General features: G+C 35.3%; 1 protein-coding gene across 1 annotated transcript in view; it reads left to right on the forward strand.

Moving 5' to 3' along the window:
* LOC141915528 (regulator of G-protein signaling 7-like) overlaps positions 1 to 19,150 on the forward strand; it is a 59,962-nt gene that overhangs the window by 28,692 nt on the left and 12,120 nt on the right. The window contains exons 3-16 of the mRNA XM_074807095.1: positions 4,912 to 5,008; positions 7,150 to 7,200; positions 7,869 to 7,975; positions 8,434 to 8,485; positions 10,641 to 10,782; positions 11,726 to 11,807; positions 12,624 to 12,692; positions 12,843 to 12,923; positions 13,235 to 13,383; positions 14,692 to 14,805; positions 14,896 to 15,021; positions 15,106 to 15,180; positions 15,425 to 15,539; positions 15,841 to 15,933. Coding sequence (XP_074663196.1) covers positions 4,912 to 5,008; positions 7,150 to 7,200; positions 7,869 to 7,975; positions 8,434 to 8,485; positions 10,641 to 10,782; positions 11,726 to 11,807; positions 12,624 to 12,692; positions 12,843 to 12,923; positions 13,235 to 13,383; positions 14,692 to 14,805; positions 14,896 to 15,021; positions 15,106 to 15,180; positions 15,425 to 15,539; positions 15,841 to 15,933 — 1,353 coding nt within the window. The remainder of the gene's footprint in view (positions 1 to 4,911; positions 5,009 to 7,149; positions 7,201 to 7,868; positions 7,976 to 8,433; positions 8,486 to 10,640; positions 10,783 to 11,725; positions 11,808 to 12,623; positions 12,693 to 12,842; positions 12,924 to 13,234; positions 13,384 to 14,691; positions 14,806 to 14,895; positions 15,022 to 15,105; positions 15,181 to 15,424; positions 15,540 to 15,840; positions 15,934 to 19,150) is intronic.

A 19,150-nucleotide genomic window follows, 5' to 3' on the forward strand; every position in this document is an offset into this window, starting at 1 on the left:
GTCCGACTTTTTTGTCTGGCAAAATAGGCATGGGCCCATTTGGCAAAATACTTGTGTAATCGCGGATTGTACAGTTTTTATTTCTAACTGAATGGGGAAATTTCAATATCTGACCGGAATGTTACACGCGACAGTCCGAGTGAACCTACCGTTGATACTGAATTCAAGTAATCTCTAATCTCTGCGAGTTTCCTTCATTCCTTTATCAATATCTGTACTAGAAACAGGGATCGAAGGTAATGAGGTTATTAATGAAGCATCGATGAAATATGGATTTAAAGATGCTCCGTTGGATCCATTGCAACTGGGAGAGGAAACAACGGCGATAATATGAGAAATTGTCTTGATCATATACATATCATACATATATCCATCTTCATATATATATATAAACAGTGATTGAATTGGTATTGGATGTTGGTGTATACCACTTCGTGCCATAGTGAACAGAAATTCAGCCTCATGCGCCAGGGTATCAGGTACTTATCGCCATATATTGGAGAGAGAAGTTATCAACGAAATTGCATTATGGTGTAATGCAATTTGACACTATGTTACCATATACATTTATGTATAGATATAGATGTGCTGTTGATGTTGTCAGAGTGGATATTTCATCAAAGGCTTGTTCCCGGCAAGCGTGGACATCTTGCATTGTATCGATGTGGAAATTCATTTCCTTAATCTTAACAACGACAAATTCAGCGATGAATCGAATTAATTCATTCAATAAGCCACCATTAGCAAACTGCCGGCCTTCTATCATTGACAAGGATACAATTGTCTGCGGTTTAATAGTTTCAGATAGACTGACTGATCCTGTTTTTTATTTCGTCCCGACAATGATTTAAAATCTATGGTTTGAATTGAATAATTCGATACTTAATTGTCCTTTTGAAACTTAACACAATGCGCCATGTGATTTTAACAACCCGGATTCATATCCAACATCTATGTCGCCCACCCATCTATCGATAACATCCTCAGTACTGGTCTGACCTTTTGTTCAGACAGTTCTGCTGACGTCCTATGACATTTTCTAGCTCGCGGCATAAAATTTTTTATTTTTAATCCTGACGCAGTTTGCACCTAGCGTCGGGATACATTTACTTAGGTTACATCGATTTCACATCGATTGCCGAGTAAAATAAGTCAACAGCCAATAAAAAGTCAATATTGAAATCGATTCATAGCTTAAGGTCATTTAAATATTTGCATATTTCCTTTTCTTTCATATCTCCGTAATGGGTATTGATATATTGTGGATTGTTAATTACGTTTTGACTGTGTCCATCACCTACAGTGTTATTGCTTACATCGGTAAACTACGCCTTGTATTGTCGGCTTTCATATTTGCACTTACTTAGATTTCGAATATGTAAAGGTTAGAATTCTCTTACAGTCGGTGTAAAAATCAACCAATGGAATAGTATTTCAACGAAACCGCATCTTATCATCTATTTTATGATGTCTGGGTGGTATATCCCTAAGCTATAACTATTACAGTTGCATGCTGCGTAATTCAATTTGATTGTCTTGATTTCATTCAATAAATACTTCATCTGCTTTCAGCATCGCGAAATATTTCATGTTCGAATAATTAAATTTCCGCGAATATCGATTTCTGATTTCGAGCTAAAGTGTTTACCTTGGTGAAATCAAGGAGAAAAAAATGACAACGAATGTATACGGCTCGGCGCTTCTGACTGTCACTGGTTTCACTATTGGTAAAAACTCGGAAATACTTCCCGATTTCTATTGAGATGAATATGGTTTTTCGATTCGGCGTCAATTCTGACCAAACCGTCAGATGGAATAGGGCAGCACTTCGATCAATAAGAGTGCGTGGATGAAAAATTGCTTCAACTGTAGATGAAAACGAGAAAACTAACTTGAAAGTTTGTTGACGCCTTCAAAAAATGTATTGCTTAAATAAATGAATATGATATAAATTATATAGCCTAATATTAATGATCTGTAAAGTAATTTCTGATTTGGACATCTATAATTGAATTGAATTGACTGGCAACCAGTCTAACCCTGATATATTGATGAGGAAATGCACATCGTCTCAAAAATAATTATGAATTGAAATTATTAAAATCCATCAAAAACAAAAGGGTCATGAAATATATTTAGTTATAAGATAAACGCCATGATTCGTAATTGTTATTTTGAAATGCCAATATTGATGACGTATGTCATGTTTTTTATGACGTCAAAAAGACACTTTTTGCCGTCTTACTAATGTACATTAGGAAACGGACGTTATTCATTTTATTTCGGTGAAGTTTTGGTTTTCTTACAAATTTGAAATGTAGCCCTCGACCTTATTGAAGAAATGGTCTCGATAGACTTAGAAATCAAGAGAATATCAAGAGAATTCATGTAAAATGTCCCTAGAGTGACCACGAGCATTTGGTCGATACTAGAATGAACTCATGTTCAAATATCACGGGTTCCTCCGAGTTATAGTAGTAAATAATCATTAATTTCCCGGTGAACTATAGCGTAATGAAATTCTCGATTTTATCAAAGAAATAATGGAGTTGATCGTGGAAGCATAAGAGAACACTATCGGCGTGATTGTATTACGATGATGCATCGTATAATTTCACTGCTGTTTGTCGAGTAATTGTTGATGGAAATGAAATACCGTCGATATATATCGAGTTGTGTGTCTATATATGCCTGCGATTCAGTAAGGAAAGTTTGTTTTATAATCACTAAGAAATGATAAGACCGGGTTATGACCTTATTGCTGCTACCACCATTCAGGTTTCGATACTGGTGACAAAAGAAATGCAAAATGTTTGATAATTTCATCTTATCGAAATAGAGACAGTCTTGGTACGGCGTACGATTTTTTTCCTATTTGATCAGTTTCCATCGTTGTAATTTGACGCCGGAGTCTACTTGTAACCTTGACCTTGGATGCTGCGTAAGCACGCATTAATCAATCATAGGCCACTGGAGCAGCACAAGAACTGTGCGAGTCTGACAACCAATGAATATAAATACTGCCCATAAAATGACGCACAAATTCAAACTGGAGTGCCTTGTTTCCTACCCCCGTACAGCAATAGCATATTATAAAGTCTGTGAATTGACAGTCTGCTGAAATGTCATGCTGCTTGATTGGTGTCATGACGAGATTTTAACTCGTGCGAGTCAGTCTACAAATTGATACGCAGTCTTGCAGTATTCGAATGGTTTCAAATGTGCAATAGTATTAGAGTAGACCAGCTCCATTATTTACAATTACCATGGTAGATGCGATGATGATAGTAAAATGGATGGTGGCATTGTCCTCTGGATTACGTCTGAAAGATGGATTAGATCGTTTTTATGAATGAGTGAGAGTGACATGTTTACCGGTCAAGTTAGCGGCAACTGTAATCTTTTGCCTTCTTATCGTTTAACTCATGTGCCCCATTGCTTATCGAGACCCAGTCTTTGAGGAAACCGTTAGAATTGTCTCTTCCTTAAGAGTTTCAAAAATTTTTGATGTTTGGTCATCCTCAAGTTAGGCTCTAGATAATTCTGAATGGCTACCTCATCATTTAAATTTTTGCGTGGATATTCGATATGCTGCTGCATTTGGGTATGTCTTGAGGAATGAATCCGGGTCCTTTCGTTACATTTCAATCATTGATTTGTTGGGATTATTTCACTTAACATGCAATGGGAGACCAAGCATTCTTGGAATTTCTCGCGAGGCATTTTAGCCATGGTGCCATTAACATTCTGTGTAATAATATTCCCTTGTAAAAGGGGCTGTGTTTCAGCATCATGGAGTGTAATGTGATTGTAATGTTTACTGAACTAATGGCCTGTAGCTCTTCACGCTGCCTCGTCATCTGTGCTGTTGAAGATATGCAAATGGAGAAAAAGTCTAGCTTCAGTGATGTAGAGGAAGTGCTCGCTGACATAGAGAAGCCCGAAGAGGAAGCGCTGATTTTATGGTTACTTGCAATTTGGTTACAATTATGGAAGATGATGTGTTAAGTGACAAGCATTGATTATTGAAGTGGTCGATGAGAAAATTATTGAATCCCCTGCGAAGATTTGGATATTGTATATGTTTCATGATAGCTAAAAAAGAAGTGATATGAGGCAATATCTAGTGATGTTATTTAGGGAGTATTTGGATGACTTTTCGACGACCCATATCCATTCTGCATCGATAATTTTGAGTTCCATGCAAGATTGCCTTGTTAAATACCAATCATTTCCACCAGAGATTCCCTGCTAAGCCCATTTATAAACCTCAACGCAACACGAAATAGCCAAGAATCTTTATTAGATGATTGCTCTCTCGCTAAGTAAACAGCGCCTGTTCCTGACAGCTCATAATACAGGTGTAATCATCATACACACACACATATTAAAATTAGCTGGGATTGAAATGGAAAGCAGGTCCACCTATAGTTGGGGGGATAAGGATGATTGATTCGGGTGAAGGCAAATGAGAATCCCAGCAGAATTATGTAACGCAAGAACAAAAACCAGTCGCACATTAGTTCTAGCTACGAGCAATTATCTCGTAGGTTCTAGTTATCATAGTTGGTAACTGTGGCAATCTAGGATCCACTAGGTGTGCTAGTGTCCCGTTAGTCCCGCACTCGTAATTCCATTTTGGATCAAACTAATATACGATGAGTGAATCCATAATTGATTACAAAAATGCCAAACTGATACTGAAAATAAACTACTATCTGATACCTTCTAGCTAGCAATCTGGTCCTGCCAATTCCCCAATGATACAATCTGTTTCTATTTGTGAACAGTCTTTGGATATGTTTTACATTAACTTCGTTGTAGACATTACATCTGCGTCATTTACATTCATTGGTTTCTGACTCTTCAAATCCTAATATGTTAATGGTTGGTGACGTTTTATCATTTCAGATGGAAGCCATTGTGGAACGAATGCAAGATGAGGTATCTGGGGTTCCTGTGAGGACTGTCAAAAGTTTTATGTCAAAGATTCCCAGTGTCTTCACAGGTAACTGGCATAATATTAAATTACAACTTGAGAGGGTTGATCCAGAGGCAAATGTTGGGGATCTTACAGGTTTCAAAGGGTACTTCCTTCTAAAGGCATAATCCGAACATAAGACCAGAACTTAGTTCCAGAAATAAATATCTAAAGAATCATCATTACCATTGATTATCATGTACCATTTTGGGGTTTTATCAGGCAAGTCGTCATTTTGGAACATCGATTTTAAAGGGCTAGAAATGTTATATCGCCATCACGTCGAATAAGGAAAGTACAAAATGTTTATTAGAGGATCGAATGAACCGCTACAGGATCCAGGGTCGTCAAAAACTTATCGATTATTGAATGTCCTTGAAACATCTCCCTCATTGTTATTAGGTAGAAACATTTCATTATCAATCATGTTGAAGTTATTTGAAGATTTCAGTAACTTTGTTGCCAGTAAACAAAAGAATTGAATGCGCAGTAAAATAATACCTTGTGTCTAAATAATCAACTTTATTGAGGGAAATAGGAGTGAGCTGAAGAATCTGTAGGAATGCTTACAAGGAAAATTGTCCTATGTATTTACTAGGTACTTCTAAAGCTAATGCATTTGTCGAGTTGGTTCATCAAGATTTCTAATGGTTACTAAACTGACACTTAATTTCCGTATTTTACGAGTGTTGTACTGCTTCTTATGATCAAATGGTGGCCTTCGAATTTCGATAAAAGACCGTTTTCTTGTTTGCAATCCAATGACGTACATAATCATTGCCACTTTGCAGGGGTTTCTGCCATGTTGATCGAAAATGTGTACCCAATATTGAACTAGAAGGATGGAAGGATAGAATTTTCTCAGGACACGACATCGATAATACTCGATGAAGTTGTAGATCAAATAAGGGATTCCAAGAATTAGAATTTGAAGTGAAAAAAAACAATGCACCGATTTTATGCGAATTAGTTGATACGATATCTTGTTTGTATTCATTAACCTATGTTTGCGTTGTAGATGTCAATATCATCAACTCTAAACTTGAAACAGTGAGATTGCGGTGGCTACAATATCCCTTGAGTTTCATAATACCGTTATATCTAATTTATTTGGCTATGGTATTCATATTGTAATAGTTTTTGCAGTTTTTACTTCGTCCCGATGGGATATTTGTATCTGATATCTGTAGCTTGCACTGCACTTATAAATTGTATGCAATGCAAAATCAGCCTCGAATGGTGTTGTACATCATTTTTGCCGCTACGGATACAAACTGCTGTTTCAAGAAACAAATTTTATGTGAAACCCATAAAGAGCGCTGTCAAGCGTCGGCATCGACGACGACGTTCAGAGTATCGCGCAGCGCAGACACGCACACAGCGGCGAAGAAAATCTGATACAACAACAGCATCCAACAAGGGAGTTGTATTCTTAGTAATTCTATTATAACGCAACTGACACGAACTAGAAAAAAAGCCCATCTCCGTTATGACGTGCTACGCAAGATAAATGTTTGTTGGAAAGACGACACATCTTTCTGCGAAGATGTATTGTAATCGGCAGTCAATTAGAAACTGATTATCTGTGTTTAAATGAATTTAATGAAATATGTGTGAGTTGTTTCCATGGTAACGCCAGTCTTCTCGCAATAATGCCAGGTGAAATTACTGATATTTAAAAGAATGGTGTCGATTTTTAATTGGGGGAGTAGTCTGAAAAAGGACTGGGGGTTGCCTTTTTACTGAGAAATGAAATCTAAAATTTGAAAGGCAAGATGCTTCAGATAACTCTTTCACAATGATGAAGCTTGCCCCAAAAGTCATAAATGTTTCATTACTTTCTTCATGTTGCTTGAAAAGAAAAATTAAGGAAATTCTAAGATATATCGCGTTTGAAGGTACTAGAAATCCTGATGAACAAGCTTAATCTTTGATCCCAATTGGGCCCAACCAGCAGCGTTCCTGTTCCAATTGAATAGAAACAGCAAGATGAGCTTTTAACTTTATCAGACAGAAATATTACAGTTGTGAATATAGCAATAAGCATCAGCTGTCACTATTCATTGTTATCCCCTTGTCAATTTCCTTCATATCTACCAATTTTTCATCAACGAACAAACGTAAAAAATATCGTTTTGACTCAGCCATGAATGTATGTATATTTTTAGGTGCTGACCTTACGGCTTGGATGATGAAGAACCTAGATGTTGATGACCAAGGTTTGAATTTCATGATTGATTTTTTGGCCTCGGCCTGGGTTTCTCATTGACTGGGGAAGTTGACCCTGGGAGTGTTTCAAAATTAAGTCTGTTATTTTCATGTTTTTCTTATTATTTCCCAGCAGAATTTATCACCTAGTGGGGTAAACTAGGGATTTATCTCCAGGGATAACGATGAAACTGGTGTATTGATTGTGAATGTCACAATAGACAATGCGGACTATTGGTTCTCGGGCTTCCGTGAAGCCCTTATTCTCGTACTGTCTTTGTGTTTGTGTCTCTCTTTCTGCTACTTAGCTTCGTTAATAGCGGGCCGATCTTGATTAAACTTGGGTACAATGTCAGTATGGGGGTCTAGTTGATCAGCGTAAAGAATGGGCCCAGTGGGTCGAAATTCAAAAATTTGTCTTGACTAAATGTAGCTATTAGCCCTAGATACAATGTATCCAAAATGCAATGGGAACTAACGCATGGTAATTTCTGAGTTCGAGCCTAAGCCCGAGAACTGTTGTCCCCTATGGCTTGTTCTTATGATGATGAAAAATTTTGTAAATAAAATTTCTTCGGTGAATGATGGTTGAATTAATTACTGATATCAAACTAAACCCCAGAGATCATTTTAGAAAATTTATATCGTTACTACACTAGTTATGCGTGTGATTTTGCAGTCGAAGCTCTTCATTTGGCACATTTAATCGCGGCTCATGGATATTTCTTCCCAATCGATGATCATGTCCTGACAGTACGCAATGATAACACATATTACAGATTCCAGGTATGTTAATGCGACGTGAATCGTATGAATACTATAATGTCGGGTCTTCGACGTATTCAGAATGTGAACTATGTAATGCATTCATTGAATTTTGTATCGTACGATGATTGATTTCGTATTGATGGTTTGATTGAGATCTCAGTTTCATTTTAAATCATTCAATTGCGATTATATACGATATATAACGCATTTATAATGATAAATTCTGGATTCGTCGTGGAATCTGTTTCATAGATGAGTGCAGTTCTCTATTCCAAATTTCAAAACTACGAAAACTTACGAAAATGTGAATTGACCTTAGTCTTTTAGTCATAAGACATAGATAAGCTAAATCTAATAGGAGAACCAATTGAAACCAATTGAGAATTAGCTGAATCTGACCCACACAGTCATTTTGCGCCTTTACCCAGGGCTACCCGGGTTCATTTGAGTATATTTGAAAATGGCTCTTTTTTCAGACACCTTGTTTTTGGTTGTCTAGAAGCGGTGAACCTGAAAATACAGATTATGGTAAGATTTTAACTGCAAATGAATCCAAAACAAGAAAAAAAATGGCTGATAGATCAGCTCAATATGTTATAATCTTCGGGTTTATAACGTTACTTTTATAGCGACAGATGTTGATGAAGTATATGGAAGTTCAATGTACCCATAAAAGTACACCATTACAACAGTCTCCATAAACCCCCTCTTCATATCATCAGCGTGACAAATAGCGATGAAATTTATTGTTTGAAGTAATGTTTCACCGATAGCCACAATCACTGCCGTATTTAAATCATTAAATACGTTTTCATGCGAAAGTTTTGAACGCAATGAACTGTTGATTTCGGGTATCACGAGTCAATTTAATTAGCTAAATTTCCATTTGCTGCCAATATTCATCATTGATTTTATCGACACGCGATTAGAATATATACAATATAATAGAACAAGTGTTACACCTGACAGCTGTTGCCAGTGTACACGAATAAGCGAACTTCCAAAGCATATTTTTTTCCGTTCTCCCAAATCGTTTATCCTCTAATCAAGTTCAACCAACTCGCATTTTGCTGTTTTCATAAAAATCAATAATTGCAAATAATTGGTGCAGTGAGTGGAACTGAATTTTTCCTATCCTGAAAATACATCTGTTATGTACTGACAACACTGACAGAATCTCTTTGATGCAATTCAAATACGAATTTTCCTAAAAAAAAAAATTCAAATTCCGGAACACGAAAAACCTTGAATGATCACAAGGACACATTCAGAAAGATAGATTGAGTGAATGAATTGTTATTTTCGTTTTATGAATTCTCTCCATCAAAATATGTTTTCGTGATCATTCAACGTTGTTGGTGTTTCTGCTTTGTTAGAATTTTGTCGGGAAGAAATAGAATTCATGTTAAAATTGCGTCATCTCCGATGCAAACATTTTAAAACAAGCTCGGCGGATGTATGGAAATGATGACTGCTTGTACACCACCGCGATCACGTTACATTAAGATTCCACTGTAATCTATTTCATCCAGCAAATTCCTGCTATGGCTAGTTGTCAAGACTGATAAATTACCGAAGATGAATTAGCTACGCTTGAATTATTGCACAGACTGATTTTTCAAGCTTGAATTGTTCGCGTTTAATGATCGGTTTCTGATATCTGGGGTGATCTCTGATTCTATGTTACAGATCCACGCAGCATATAGCTTTTATCTCGGTGATGATATTTGAAAAGAATTGGATAACTTGAAAATATTGAAGTACTAGGGAAGTTGGATTATCATCCGCTGATGTTAGGCTATGTAGTATATGATAATATTGTTGCGTAGCTGCATTGCCTCATGTTGTCAAACAATGGTATAACGCTCAAATATTTTTTATGAATTTTTACAGCAACAGATGTTACATACTACAATTCTAATGTACCATTTCAGAAACAATCTCATATATACGTAACAATCAAACATGTACATTGTATTGTCATCGTAAACAATTTTAGATATTTATCTCTGAGTTGATAGAAAATGTCAATGTTAATATGAATGAACTAGACCGATATGGGAGTAAAATTAGGTTTTAGTTGGTTGATGAAGGGATGTTTTATAACTTTTGTCAATGTATATTTTGCTGAATGTAGGTAAAAAATCCCCCCCCCCCCCCGTGAAAATCCCCCCAGGTGAAAATCCCTACAATTTCAGTTTTTTATCAAATTTAAGTAAAAAACCTAAATGATAACAGATAATACTTTTTACAATAATACTTAAAACATAGATAGGTACACAGATATTTTGCTATTATTTTTCAACTAGATTTCTTCATAGAAATTTTCAGAAATACGATAATATTATTATGATTTTTATGCATGTAACTAGTTAAAAGTCACAGAATAATGTCATTTTTATGCATGTAGCTTGGTCAAAGTAATTGATTATCCATAGTGAATATTGTGAAAAACATCACAGAAAATCTGAAATTTTTGAAAACTACTATAAGTTTTTCAACAAAAGAATATTGAAGTATTTTGTTGAATATTGCTGTGAAATAAAATTTGGGGGGATTTTTACTGGGGGGGATTTTTACTGGGGGATTTTTACCTGTTACCTATTTTGCTGAATGATACAGTATTCCTATTTTTTGCCGGTGCCACTGTCTACAAACTAATGTTTGATATCTCTATTTGCAGCTGTGTACTTATGCAAACGAACCATGCAAAATAAACAACGACTAGAACTGGCCGATTATGAAGCTGAAAATTTAGCACGTCTGCAGAAAATGTTCTCGCGTAAATGGGAGCTGATATTCATGCAGGCAGAAGCTCAAGCGAAGTGAGTGTTGATGTGTATAATGAGCGTAGAAGGATCTCCGAGACTGAAAATCTTTTTTTTTCAAATCGTAATCAAACGATAGAACTCGAAAGATGTTCTAGGTTCTTTTCATACTAGGTATTTCTTGCATGTGTATCTCTTAACCTTAGAACCAGTAGCCATTTATCAATATCATGTTACTGATAAGGATACTGAGTTTCATCCCTCCTTTTTTGAGGAAGTATTGTCTCCTATACAATTTATTATAAACCCACGCAAAGATTCCGAGTCCAGAATAACTCGGTATTAAATAAATATATGATGAAATAACAAGACCAGATAGCGCTAATGGTTGTTGTATTGATCAAAATTTTTTAAATGTTAGTCCTCTGCAATGAATTTGGGTCGCTTTTCTACAGTATTGTAATACAATACTAAACTAATAATCGATGATGTAAGTATACGCAAAATCTAATGGAGGTAAGCAATAATTGATTGAACTCTTCCAACAACATGAACAAGAAATAGATTTTCTCTTTATATATCTAGCATTCCAGATCCTTTGGCAATATCATACATTATTTTCTTATGTGTTATTTGCCTCACCCTTAGATCCCAAGTACTGTGATTAGTACCATCGCCACATAGCATATGGTTTTGGCGTCTTTTCTTAGCATGTCAGTTACAAGCAGGTCATAGCTCTATACATATCATCTCCATACATATCAACTTTGAGACTTGAGGCAGTTTTATTTGTAGTCTTTCGTTTAATAAGTCATGTGTTAATGACTTATCCGATCAAATGGTCTATTGTGATAAGAACAGGAAAAGTAGGAAACATTATACAAAACATGAACTCATATGGTCCCTGTATGCTGAAAAGGTTGTTGGTTGACTCATCATTCTCTTTGAATAGGAATCTGGGAATTATGACTCTGATAACATTGAAAGTCTATTTTTTCAGAGTTGACAAAAAGCGTGATAAATTAGAACGAAAAGTATTAGACAGTCAAGAGCGAGCATTTTGGGACGTTCACAGGCCTTCAGTGAGTATATATCTATGGTACAATGATGACAGCTAGGCTACATACATTGATGATACAATTTCAAACTACATGTAGTTCTGGTTCAAGTACAATGTCCACACCATCAGGATCTACCATTAATATCATATGTGAAAACTTAACTGATATTATGAAAGTGTTCCTGCACAAGGGTTTGAGAGTACTTATCTCATTAGGCCTATAATATACTATGCAGAGAATATAATATATTTTAAGGACATTTATCGATTTGGTATTTGCAGCAATGGGTTTTATATTTAACTTATGATGAAAACTAGAAAGCAGCGGCTGTTATTTTATATCTTGTTGGAAATAATCAATTGACAGCCATTCATGGCAGCACTATCCAGAGCAATGTTTATGCATTGCGTTCCATATTAAAACTTTTAACTCTGGCCATTGAAATACTTTCGTTGGTACATTGTTACATTCATACATGTAGCAATTATCTAATTAACTAATTAACTATTAAATTTCCTATTCATGAGATCATATGTTGCTTAGTATGATTGTCACAATAAAAAATAATGAACAGGATACCAGATATACAGGCCCACATAGTGATCGTAGCACTCACTTTTGCCTGGAAAAAGTTGGTACAAAGGTTTCTGCATTCAGAGGATATAACCCAAATAGTTCTATTTTAAACACGTTGTGCTTGATATAGATTATCTACTCATAGATGATCTGGCTTAACTAGCATTTGTCACCAATATGTCCGGATTTATAAGTTACATAGGGAAGAAGTATGCTGCTCGAAAGAGGATTGATAATAATAATTCTTTGTCTATTCCGGAGGGAAGTCCTGTCATTCAAAGACGAAATAGTTCGCGAAATAAAAAATCTCTTTCGCGTCGTCTAAGTGAGGTATATTGGATTATCAATTAATTCAGGAACTAATCCGACAAATGTTTTCTCATGTCTTTATTGAAGATGTGTACATTCCCATAGCAATTCATTCAAGATTTCAACTAGCGTGACACAAGTATTTTAGGCAGTTCCATTTCTATTTTTTAGCCTGGCTGCGTGAATACGACTGAAGCAGATATAAAGAAGACTTGTCGGAATAAACAAAAATCAGCTCGTGTTAGTATGAATGTAAGCATTACTGGGCTATATGGCATGTATTTCATATATCAATCGAGAAAACAATTTCTTTCAAATGCAGTTGCTAATCTTGGTGCTTTTTAGATCCGTTTAAGGATATATTGAAAGGCGATTATACCAGTATATATATATGCATGTCCCAGTGGTGCTTGCAGTTTATTCATCTTCTATGTTTAAAATGATGATTTTGATAATAATGCTTGATGAATGCATTCATTATCATTATGGTGCATAAAATGTACAACAAAGATATGTATGTTCGTGTAATAAATGACAACTGTGAAAATGATCTTTGTTTGTAGCCAAACTACAACGTTCCTGGTGGCAGAATTAGTCCAAGTGTATCAGAAGCAGATCTTAGGAATCCGGTTGAAACATTGAAAAAGGATATAGAATCGATACGAGTGAAATTAGCTCGAAGAAGAGTCAAAATATCCAAAGTAGCTGATAGGTATGATATGATATGAAAATTTTAAGAGTTCTTCATAGTAGTAGTCGAATGAAACACTCTAATCTGTGTACACTAGATAATCAAAGAAGTCCCACAATTCGAATTTGAGTTCTTCATAGGTTTTGAAAATCAAAATATGATAGTATCATTCGGTACAACTTTTAAGCTAGCATCCGTTGTCAGGTACATGATGATTAGTGAAATCTAAAAAAGTGACAATGTTTTAATGACATGTCAAATTCATTTGAAAATGTAGTGGTTTTTCAGCATGTTTTTTCAACTAAAAATGAGGTCCTCTCTTCCTGGACGTATCGGCCCCACTCCGCGCGGTTGCGCCACCGTGCGGGATTTACACGAAGCAGCAGAACACAAACATGGCCACTCTCTCAATTTTCAATGATAGAAATCGTGTGTGCATTTCAATTATTTCGGCTGTTAGGGTTTTAAGGCACAATATAAGTTGATGATGTGATATGGCGATGTTAATTAATGATAATTCCGCAGTGAAGCTAGTCACGAACGGTGCCGATTGAGTGTACAGCTGCCAAAAACACTGAAATGTGCATAGTTGCGTAACTATTTGCAGTGGATTGCAGACGAAACATGAGGCCTTAACGGCCATTTAAAAAAAGAATTATACCAATCGCAATTGTAAAATGAAAATGAGATAGAACCTAAGTTAAAATTCTGGCCATTTCTAAAATGTTATTACTAATTTTTAGTCAGTGCGGAACGTTTAGTTTTCCAACAATAATGAGGGGTGGTAGGTAGTCATGCAATTCAATTCATCATTTATTACACGTTACTTCCGTGTTGTTGAAAATCTCGCGAGAATGGCGTGACATTTTCCACCCATCATTACCTGCCAACTCCACAACTACACCTACGTTATTCTCCTGGACCAAACCCCAATGAACAATGTGATCTGTGTGCTGGCCACAAATGCACACAGATCACACTACACTACCCATTACACACTCCAATACCCACAGCTTTCATATATCCATCCAAATATTTAGAGTGTCTTTCTTCCTGGATAATCAAAGAAGTCCCACAATTCGAATTTGAGTTCTTCATAGGTTTTGAAAATCAAAACATGATAGTATCATTCGGTACAACTTTTAAGCTAGCATCCGTTGTCAGGTACATGATGATTAGTGAAATCTAAAAAAGTGACAATGTTTTAATCACATGTCAAATTCATTTGAAAATGTAGTGGTTTTTCAGCATGTTTTTTCAACCAAAAATGAGGTCCTCTCTTCCTGGATTCAGTTCATTATATGTTAGTCCTACTCCTTTCCTTTTCAGTTATATATCATATTATGAGCAATATGCAGAATTTGATCCATTTATAACGGCTGTGGAAACAACAAATCCTTGGATATCAGATAACGCCGAATTCTGGGATCAAGAAAAAAGTTTGTAAGTAAATTTTTAGTACACCACAAACACATTTCATTGTTTAGGCTCTTGAAAATGAAGCTACTACTTGTGAACAAATTATATCTGTAGGAAAGATATACCTCCTAGAAGAGTTAAGAAATGGGCTTTCTCGATTCATGAACTGCTGAAAGACCCAGCTGGGCGGGAACAATTTTCTAAATTTCTAGATAAAGAATTTAGTGGAGAAAATTTGAAGTAAGTATCGCAGTCATCAAATAGATAGTGAGAAGATTTTACAATTCATATGTCTTAAATCTACTAATGGTATCTAATGTTTAGATTTTGGGAGGCTTGTCAAGAATTAAGGTGTGTAACGCAAAAGGATGTTCCGCAGAAAGTCCAAGAAATTTATAGGTTAGTTGATATTTTCGCCGGGCAATTAGACTGAAGATTAGATGCTATTAACAGGTGCAAATTCAGAACTCAATTCTGCAGCCATTGGTGATGAGCTCCCTGACAACCTGGACCCTAGTTTCTTGTTCAAAAATGTAATCGTGATCTGAGTAGATTTTCATGACTATCATGATCACCTTCAATATAGTAGTGTACGTCCATCAGCTACAAATTTCCAATGAATGATGTGATTTTATGATTTCAGTGCATTTTTAGCACCGGGCGCGTATGATCCTGTTAATGTAGATAGTCAAGTTGCTGAAACAGTTCGAAAACGGGTCCAGAACAATCCTGATAGGTACTGCTTTGATGAAGCCGAGGTAATACTTGATTTATTCCTCTCAAAATCTTAACAAATTCATGAATGTATTTCTGGTATATGTAAACCACGTATGTTGGAAGTGATAAGGAAACATATGTAATTATGCGGTATGCTTATTGAATACATTTGTATACAGTCTGCTTACAAAATAAAAGGCCCACACTTGTGAATTTCAGATGCATTTGAAAACTTTTATTATGAAACACGATGTTATGACTGTATTCTAACATCATCATCAGGTATTATATTTGATGTTATTGTTCTGAATCGGCTGATGAATGCGTGTATTGTTTTTCTAGGAACATATATTCAAATTGATGAAGAGCGATAGTTACAGTCGATATCTTCGATCCGACCAGTATAAGGAGTTTGTAGGCGGAACAAAGAAAAAGGTGCAGATGCCATTTAGTAAATTAATAGATCCTTTCCACCCTAAACTAAAAAAAGAAACCAACTAACCCATTTTCTACACCCTGATTTACCTTTAACAGATAGTTTGCCCAATCCTTCACACTATATTTATTCATACTTCCCGAGCAGTGTTTGGTAAGGATCATATTAATCTTTTGTTAATTGCAGGTTTTGATTAATTGTTATTATTATCATTATATTATCATTGATTGATTATTTTGATGTTTGGCTTCCATTTTGGCAATGTCTGCGAGGCTCAGATCTTCCAGCATGGTCTTCAATAGAATATTCAATATCTATGTAATAAGATGATACCCTCCCTATATGATAAAGGCGGCTAGCCGAGACACTGCGTGCTGCGTAGTTGCCGTATAGCAGCGTTATTCAAAACTGCTGGCCCTTGCGCGTTGCAAATATTCTTATTTTCGCGTTGCAAATATAAATATATATATATATATATATATATATATATATATATATATATATATATATATATATTTATGATGATGTTCATCGTCAAGATGTGATCATCTCCTCGAAGCAGCGGATGGTTTAATTGATATGGCTCAATTTGACTGTACTGTGAATAATAGTAGTAATGCTGGTACTTATATTGTCTAGTTGGAGTAATTGGTGTTTGAATATTGTTCAGATATTGAATTCAGAGTTTCTTTGAATTAGATGCGCATGGTATAAGTATGTAAGACGATATTTGTCATTCACTGAAAGTACATGCACGTCATTGATTGAATAAATCCCTCTGAATATACACCATTCAAAATACACCATCCCATTTGTGATCATTTTTCGAGTCACATAGGCCTATGGATTAATCAATCACAAGGAGATTACATTTTGCATCATAAAATTTGCTACAGAAATAGAAAGAAAGAAACTTTAATTCAATCTGAAATCTGAACTGTTTTTGTATGTCTAATGTCTATACCCTGATCCCATACATTGTGAAATCAGAGTCATCTGTTTCTGGATGCCGTATTATCATGCTGTCGTACTTGAGTACTACACCAACTTCCTCCTTCATTATCCATTGCTTTACATTCCGACCCGCCGACTTTCCCAGCTTTACTCTACAACTCAAGACAACTCGTGACTATAATTCGTATAGTACACAACATTTTTTTCAAATCCATTCGAACGCTGAAACAGGAATAGATTTATATCAATGTCAATACTGTGAAAAAATCAAACATCCTATTGAAAAGAAAATCAAATCTACTCCTCGGGGTGATATTAATGTATATGATTAAATGATATCAGTGATTCATTAGTTTTATATTTCATTGCAAATTAAGTTATCTATGTAATGACATATCGACTTTTCAATGGACATTATATTGGTATCGATAGTAAGTAGGCTATGGCTTTCCATTACAAACAAAGTGTTAGGAACATATCACAAGAAATAGTATTTGTAAGAAACGATTTGTGTCAACAGAGCCATGTTTCATTTGAAGCGTAGTCATCATTGTTGGATTTTGTACTGGTAAATATGCTGGTAGTCAATCATTTAAAGTTATTCGCTACGGGTGACGATGGCTTTGTTGATTAAATGCGCTGCCAATAAGGGATGGGATATGTTGTGATTGACGCTGATTGACACTCTCTCTCACTGTCCAGGCTACAATGTTATGGCATAGAAGTCTGCAACCTCTGCGTCCATTAATGTTCCTGTAAGTTTCATGTGTTGCCCATGGCAGGGGCATGAGGAGCGGTAACAATATACGACAATAGCACCTTATTATTATATTTCTCTAACAAAACACCCAACCAATATTTTTAGCTAATCCTCATTGTATCAATAATCTTTATTAACTTTGTTCATTCTGAAAATGAATCAGAAACCGATGGAAAGAAAGATACCATGATATTAAGATGACAACCAGCCTTGGACTTCTTGCCGCGAATCTCTGGACAATCTGGAATCCTGTTGGGTGCTAGTCAGAGTTCGGCACTACTAGTTCTCTAGTCTAGTGATATTTTTTTTACCTCATTCTAGTTGTAATGTAGCTTCAGAAGTACTGCTTTATAATTTCATAGCCAATTTAGATTCTGAGCATTTCTTTCACGATTATTCTAAGGTTGATTGTCATATTTATCGACACCTTCATTTCACATGTTATAAGGAGCATCATAAGATTTCTCGACAAATTTTCAATTTCTGTTTTGATGTTTTTTTCACTCAAAGCAGCCAGCTTTCTTCAATTTGATTAATCTTCAATTTGATCAAAGAACTAATGCTCAACTATATAATTATAATGATAATATATAATGTATAGATATATTATATGTAAAATGAAGTGATAATTTGTGCTTGTGTTGTGTATTGTTCACCGTAGCCTCGAGTCACTCCGGCACCCAATCAACAACCGTCCTGTTTTGTGGTTGGTTGCAGTGTAACCCTCAAGACTGCAGAAAATGCTGTATTGTAACCGTGGTAACCGTGTCCGTACAAAGGCGTATTAACTGTTGTATTTTTTATCCACACTACACTTCTAAAATTCAGATAGTTAACAGTTCCATATTCGAGACAGGATAAAAAAGCTCTTCCAAAACTTAATATTTGAAATCGACAGTCTCGCATGTGATGAACTGCTCTTATAATATTAATCATTAATTTATCAATTAACCAATAGAATGAATATTAAAGGTAAAATGGGTTTCGATTGGTTGAATCAGCACCTAATATATAATACCTACGACAGAGTGAACCTTAAAAACCATTCTATAACAAGCATGTATGTGTATGAAAAAAAAAAATTCGCACAAGGACATAAAATGTCAAAATATATACTACTCTACTAATGTACATACATATGTTATATCTGTATGAATGAAAATATATATATATAGTATACATATATACTTACCACGTATTTAATAGCATCAATCAGTTTATATTTGTTGTTCTCGACATCTTCATTCTGAAGAATTTGATATGTATATATGTATATCAAGTATTGGCTTTTATAAGCCTGTACTAAACCAAAAGTGTGTATAAATCATTATTTCAAGTAAACGTTAAAAAATGCAATTAGATCGTTTAACATATAATATAGATTTTCAGTTGTAAATACTTGCATGAATATGTTGCCAAATTTTAGTTATTGATGATAAAACAATCGCCAGGTAGCTCAACATTATGCATTACAATACATTACTTTTTTATTTATACATATT

The sequence above is a fragment of the Tubulanus polymorphus genome, chromosome 1 (assembly GCF_964204645.1).
Source record: "Tubulanus polymorphus chromosome 1, tnTubPoly1.2, whole genome shotgun sequence".
In the NCBI taxonomy this organism is placed as follows: Eukaryota; Metazoa; Nemertea; class Palaeonemertea; order Tubulaniformes; family Tubulanidae; genus Tubulanus; species Tubulanus polymorphus.